The 6,800-nt window shown below is 38.7% G+C and overlaps 1 protein-coding gene across 1 annotated transcript; it reads right to left on the bottom strand.

Annotated features, from left to right (window-relative positions):
- Positions 1-213: 213 nt before the first annotated feature.
- adrb2b (adrenoceptor beta 2, surface b) lies at positions 214-3,770 on the bottom strand. Its single transcript, XM_046868631.1, has 2 exons — positions 3,480-3,770; positions 214-2,984 (listed from the first exon to the last, which is right to left on the bottom strand). Exon 2 carries the CDS (start codon positions 2,979-2,981, stop codon positions 1,821-1,823), a length of 1,161 nt encoding a protein of 386 aa, XP_046724587.1. The 5' UTR covers positions 2,982-2,984; positions 3,480-3,770; the 3' UTR covers positions 214-1,820.
- Positions 3,771-6,800: the final 3,030 nt, after the last annotated feature.

The raw sequence follows: 6,800 nt of genomic DNA, 5'->3' as shown, positions 1-6,800 counted from the left end.
TCAAAATTGGGATTATAGTAAAAAGCCAAATCTCTTTTATCCTCTAGTATCTTTATAACACGGCCTCGTGGCGCGACCGCGACATACGCAAACAATTAACCGAATCAATAAAATCCACCATCGCTGCCAAACACGATCAGCACTTTCGCTCGAGTGACCACTAGATGGTGGAACGAGTTCTCCTTCTGTCCATGACGACTACATCACGACCTGTGTTTTACACAACCACTGTTTAATTCTTCACATTTCACATTTTACATTTAACAAAGTGCCTCGACGATACAAAATAAAAGAGGCGCAAAAACACACAAAGCATTTCGCAGTGCAGTGGAAACGTGTGTGTGTGAGAGAGAAAGAGAATTAAGAGCTTTTAGGTGGAATGACATTAAACAGGGTTCTCAAATGCAATGTAACATTCACTTACATTATGGATGTCGATGGGACAATAAATTATAGTTATATATATATTTATATCTCCTATGTACTTTATATACAGTGTGCAATCCGTCTTCGAAGAAATTTACAGTACCATTTATTTGTGCTTTACGCTGTATAACCTCATCAAAACCTAAAGTAAAACAACCCACTCGACCTGATGGTTTGTAAATACTTGCATGTTGCATCAGACAACCTGTAGCAGCAAGCTTGTCACACACACACACACACACACACACACACACACACACACATACATGCCTACAGATAGGAAACACTGGTCATGTCATGTAAAAAAAGAAAAAAACCACTTCAGTTTAGACAGAAAGACCAGAACACCTTCCTCTATAATAAGAACCAGATTCTGTTAAACATAAAATTCCCTCATTCATTTTGTAAACACAAACACCAACCTAAGTGGAACCATATCAGGAGATTCCTTTTTTTTTTCCCTGGCTGCCCTTTTGGACAGTTTGCTCAAGAATCTCTGTAAACATGACACACTGACTAACTAGGAGGCGGCGAAGAAACAGAAAGGGCGACGTTTGAGGATCGATGCATGTGCACTGATTATAGAAAATACCACAGAGTTCTCTGTCCGTATCCAAAGCCTTTCGAAACAATCGCAATTGTTATATTAGAACGTCGTCGTACTGCAGAATAGAATAGAAATGTTAATAGGGGAAGGTTGAAGTACGCAGACTGGGCAACTTTTACTTTTTTTTTTGTTCCTCCCCTTTTCATAAGTGCAGCTGGTTATAGCACAGCAAGCCAGCAAACCTTCACCTGTTGCTCCTCGTCACGTCAGAAGCTCAGATTTCCTTCGCCTTCAGACAAGGGATTGCAGATGTATGTGTGCGTGTGTGTGTGTGTGTGTGTGTGTGTGTGTGTATATATATATATAATAATATGTAAAGAAGTCCCTGCTTTTAAAATACACACTTCGGCCTTTGAATGGAATGTAGTAAGTGTAAGAAAATGAATAATATAAAATAAGGTTGCTGGTCTCAGATCAGCTACACTCATTTAACGTAGTGTTCATTAGGAGTTTTTTTTTTCCCTGGAAGTGTTTATGGTGGTGAAGACATGTGCCAGAGTGTCATGAGGTAGCTTACGTGTAACGTGTGTCCTTGTAGTATAGAAACACGTTCCAAATGTCAAGCTTTGCCCTATACCTTGTACCTAAATATTCATGGAAGCGGTCGTTTCTCCGCACTCGTATCGGACTCTATATCTGCTCGATATTCGGAGCAAAGGTCGCTTGTGCGGCACGTATCGTATTCCGTTTGTTCTCTTACCCAATTGTTCTGATGTTTCAAATCCAAACGCGATGGCAAGGGGAAACAAAAATGTTAAGAAATGGGATTTCTATACACAATAAATAGTTAAATCATGGAGGAACATTGTGTTCTGTTACAATTCCCATTGGTGTTGGAGGAACCAGCAGGTAATGAGCAGGTCCCGAGCTCTACCGTTCCACAGTCCGATAAACCCATTGACTTAGTCTGGTTGCTGTAAATATATTCCGTTTTGTTTGAAAATGGAGGCCTTTTTCTGCACAAGATTTCTTGGAAAGCACATCTGAACTCTGGGCTCCTGCAGTAGATCATTGGGTTGAAGGCCGAGTTAGCGTAACCTATCCAGTTCAAGACTTTATACACACTCAACTCGGGGACTTCTGTTCCCAATGCCAACATGACCACGTTTAAGATAAAAAACGGCAGCCAGCAAAGCGTGAAGATGCCCATGATGATCCCGAGCGTCTTCAAGGCTTTGTGGTCTTTGAGGCCGAACCTGGTCTTGCGATTCCGAACCTCGTTCCCATCCTGCCCACATATGTTTTGCTTCCGAATGTGACCTTCTACGCGGTAGATGTTTCGGAGCTGCCGCCGAGCTTCCCGGTAGACCCGGGTGTAGACAAATATCATGATTATGAGTGGGACGTAGAACGAGATGATGGAGGACGTAAACCCGTAGGTTTTGTTGATGTTGAATTCGCAGCAGGTCGGGTCATTCAGGCAGCATGTCGCATTGGTACTGTTCGAAACCCACCAGTTCATGTGGATAGGCAGAAATGATATGAGACCAGCCACCATCCACACGATCAGAATCACCCAACAGGCCCGGCGTTTGGTCAGAAGCGTATGGTATCGAAGTGGCCACATGATCGCCAGGTAGCGGTCCAGGGCTATGATGCACAAAGTCTCGATGCTAGCGGTTACGCCCAGTACGTCTGCTGACAACCAGAATTTGCAGAAAAAATTCCCAAATTTCCACTTCTCGAGGAGGATATCACAAGCCCCGAAGGGCACAACTAGAAGCCCCATGACCAGGTCAGCACATGCCAAAGAGCTGATGAAGCAATTAGTGACCGTCTGCAGACGCTGGAAACGTGCGATCGCTGTAATAACCAGAATGTTCCCGAAGACGATAGCCAGGACTAAGAGTCCTATCACAGTGGCCAGGATCACAGTCTCTGCATCACTGTAGGGCTGATGAGGATGAGGGTTGGTTTCATTGGAGCAATTCAAATTTTGTTCCTCCATGATCTACAGACACAAAGAATTTTACACAGCATCAGAGCTTTAAAGAAATCATTTACCATCTAAAATAAGATCAAGACAATTAATTGATCATCAACAAAACAAAAGAAACAAATCGCGAGTGGTGTTTAATTTTCAGCTTTAAAAAAAATGTTGAGGAGGACAGAAATTATGAAAAAAAACATTATCAGATATCTGCTGCAGCTTCACACAAAAATCAAGTGCTGATAACTTGTGCATCCTGACAAAAAAACCCCAACAAAAACACATCAAATCATAAAGTTGTGAACTGATAAGGACTTTGATTTGAAAAGAATGTCTGATAAATTAAGTGAACCAGCCCCTGAACAGCCCCCAAACCTGCATAACCTTCTGAAACATAAACCACTGGTTGAGATGTTTACAGTCAGCCAAAAAGCTTGCAGATCATCATCTCAAATCATAATAGGTCATCATATCTGTGTAAGAGTGTAAGAACATTAATCTTAAGTCTGTACTCACCTAAAGAGGTATTGACACTCATCCGGTGGAACTCCTGTCAATTCTTCAAGCCATAAAATAATCCTTTAGATAAAAGTCCTCATAAAAATGTCCTTTCAGAAAGTCAGTGTCTGTTTGTCTTCTTCTCAAGACGAACGGGGTGTTTATTGGGTCATGTGCCCTTCCTCTTTCTACTTTCCTTTTCTGTCTTCCTTCCCCTCTTTCTCTCTCTCTCTCTCTCTCTCTCTCTCTCGCTCTCTCGCTCTCTCGCTCTCTCTCTCTCAGAGCACTCACGGCATTTGAACACACGAGGTCTCGATGACTGAATGTGCCTCTTACACACAGCGAGAGTCTTATAGCAGCTGGTGACCTCACACCCTGAACCAGCCAACCAGAAGCGGCACTCCAGATAAGTGTGTTTAAAAAGAGTGATAGTGTCTTCTTTCTGATTAAGACAAAAGGAAGCAACTAATCCAGTGTACGCTGTCTATATATGGGGCTTTTGTGGTTTCTGCGGCCAGGCAATACTTTCAACATGAAAGAACGAAAACAAAAGAAAGAAAAAGAAAGAAAGAAAACAGAGAAAGCATGAAAGAAAGAAAGAAAGAAAGAAAGAAAGGAAGAAAGAAAGAAAGAAGCATGAATAAAAGCAAGTAAGCTAGAAAGAAATAAAGATAAAAAAATGAAGAAAGAAAGAGAGATATAAAGAAAAAGCAAGAAAGCAAGCAAGCAAGCAAGCAAGAAAGAAAGAAAGAAAGAAAGAAAGAAAGAAAGAAAGAAAGAAAGAAGAAAGAAAGAAAGATAGATAGATAGATAGATAGATAGATAGATAGATAGATAGATAGATAGAAAGAAAGAAAGAAAGAAAGAAAGAAAGAAAGAAAGAAAGAAAGAAAGAAATTGTGAAAAGCAAAAAAAAATGGAAGGAAGTCAGGAAGAAATAGATACTGTGGAATAAAAAAGGAGAAAAGACAAATTGGAAAAAGAACAATTGAAGTACAGTATTATAAAAGGAAAGGTAAAAGGCAGGAAGAATGAAACAAAAAAAGGTAGATATTATGAAAAAAAAACAGAAAGCAAGACAGAAAGACAGAAAGAAAGAAGGTGATACTGTAGTGCAGCATGATATCAGTAAAGTGTAAAGAGCAGCAGTGACACTGCTTCATATTTATTCCGGGTATGTGAATGATATTATTATGTTAATAAAGAAATCTCCATAATTCAGGAAGTGGATCTGTGACTCATCCCCAGTGTTCTCCTGATCACTAAGCAGGAGAAATTCCAGGTAGACAGACAGAAAGTAGGAAGAGAGAGAGAAATAGAGAGAGAGAAAGAGAGATAGAGAGAGGAAAAAGAAAGAAAGAATATTGTGAATGCAAGTATAGTCTCTCAGAAGTAAAGATGGGCGGAGCTTCACCAATCTGTAAAAAATTGTGTCTACAAAGTATGGAAGAATTTGAGAAAAATGTTCCTTAACATTAAATTGCAAAACAGTTAAATATCTCATCATATACAGGACATTATATCACCAAAGGTTTCAAAGAATCCGAAGAAAACACACAAAGGACGAGGGTGAAAATCAATATCGGATGGCCGTGATCCTCTGGCCCTCGGGCGGCACTGCATTTAAAACAGTCATGATTCTGTAATGAAAGTCACTGCATGGGCTCATTAACGCCTCCAGAAATCATAGTCTGTAAACACAGTTTGCCCTGTCATCCACAAATGCAGACTAAATTATTATCCTGCAAAGAAGAAGGCATGCGTGAACATGATCCAGAAACGCCAACATCCTCTCTGAGCCAAAGCTCATTTAAAATGGACTGAGGCAATGTTCTGTGGTCAGATCAATAAAATTTTAATTTCTTTTTGGAAACATATCCTCCAGACTAAAGAGGAGAGGGACCATGTGGCTTGTTATCAGCTCTCAGTTCAAAAAGCTGCAAATCTGATTGTATGGGAGTGCATTAGTGCCTGTGAAATGGGCAGATTGTACATTGGTTCCATCAATGCTGAACAGTATATACTGTATATATATATATATGCATGTGTGTGGGTGTGTGTGTTTTAGAGCAACAAATGTTTTCATCCAGAAAACGACTTTTTCAGGAAAGGCTTTGCATATTTCAAACTTTTGGTGCCTCATGAAACGAAAAACACAACAAAGGACACTCAGAACTGTTGAGCAGCTAGAATGCTCTATCACACACATATGGGACAATGTTCCTCTCACAAAACTTCAGCAACTGGTCTCCTTAATTTCTAGATTTATATGCACAGAAGACATGATGCTACACAGTGATAAACATTTGTTGCAGCCATCAAATAAAGTGTATAATGAAACAAAGTAAAGTAAATAATTATAGTGGAAGGAAGGAATAAAGGAAGGAAATAAATAAAGAAGTACACTATATAAGTGTATATTGTGAAACACCAAGAAAAAAGTGCAAAGAAAAAATGTGTACTGTGAAATAAAAAAGAAGAAAGAAAAAGTGGAGAGTGAAAGATTTAAGTATATAAAGAAAGAAAAAAAGAACTATAATAATATAAGAATGATAATAATCAAAAAGAAGAAAGAAAGAAAGAATTATATTGTATAATAAATTAAGAAAAAGTGGAAAACTAGAAGGAAAGAAACAAAAGAAAAATCAAAGAACTTGAGGAACATTTTCTTGGTTTCATCTTGAAAGTCAAGTGGAGGTTTTGAGGCCCTTTATTTATTTCAGGACGTTTTTTTCCTGGATTTTGAAGGCGGACCCCGGTTGAGGTTCTGTTTTGGAGAAAACATCTCAGTGTAGATCTCATTGCACTCAAGTTCATTTACTTTTGCGAGATCTAATTCTGTTGTGACATGGTGGAAAGAGAAGTGATGGTTCAGTGGATTCAGTTTCACCACTTTAGATCAGAAGATTATGAGCAGGAAATAAGACATCTCTCTCTATTCATCAAGACTAACATTTTATTTAGAAATCATTTCGAATGAAATAAATGAAAGGCTAATTATGGTATTTATACAGATTGTGATCAGACATATCGGATGTCTAGATTGTAAAAAAACGAAACATTTCTACCAAACAATTGTACTTAATTATTTATTTATATATATATATATTCACATTTTTAGAACATCCTCCTATTTCGTTATGTTTGTTCCTTCTTGTACACAATACTGGTGATAATAAAGTATTGTCATAAAGTGGCAATTTTCCAAAACAATTTGTTCTGCAACTCTTTCTGTAGCGCAGGTTAATTACTACAGAAATGAAACAATGTGCAGTTTAGTGGTACAGAGAACGTGTAACCAGGCAAAGCCACATTTCCTATTCATCATGTTCATGTTTT

Source organism: Silurus meridionalis, chromosome 15 (assembly GCF_014805685.1).
Source record: "Silurus meridionalis isolate SWU-2019-XX chromosome 15, ASM1480568v1, whole genome shotgun sequence".
Classification (NCBI taxonomy): domain Eukaryota; kingdom Metazoa; phylum Chordata; class Actinopteri; order Siluriformes; family Siluridae; genus Silurus; species Silurus meridionalis.
Note: the sequence above shows the minus strand (reverse complement) of the source record. Positions and strands in the feature narration are given on the sequence as shown.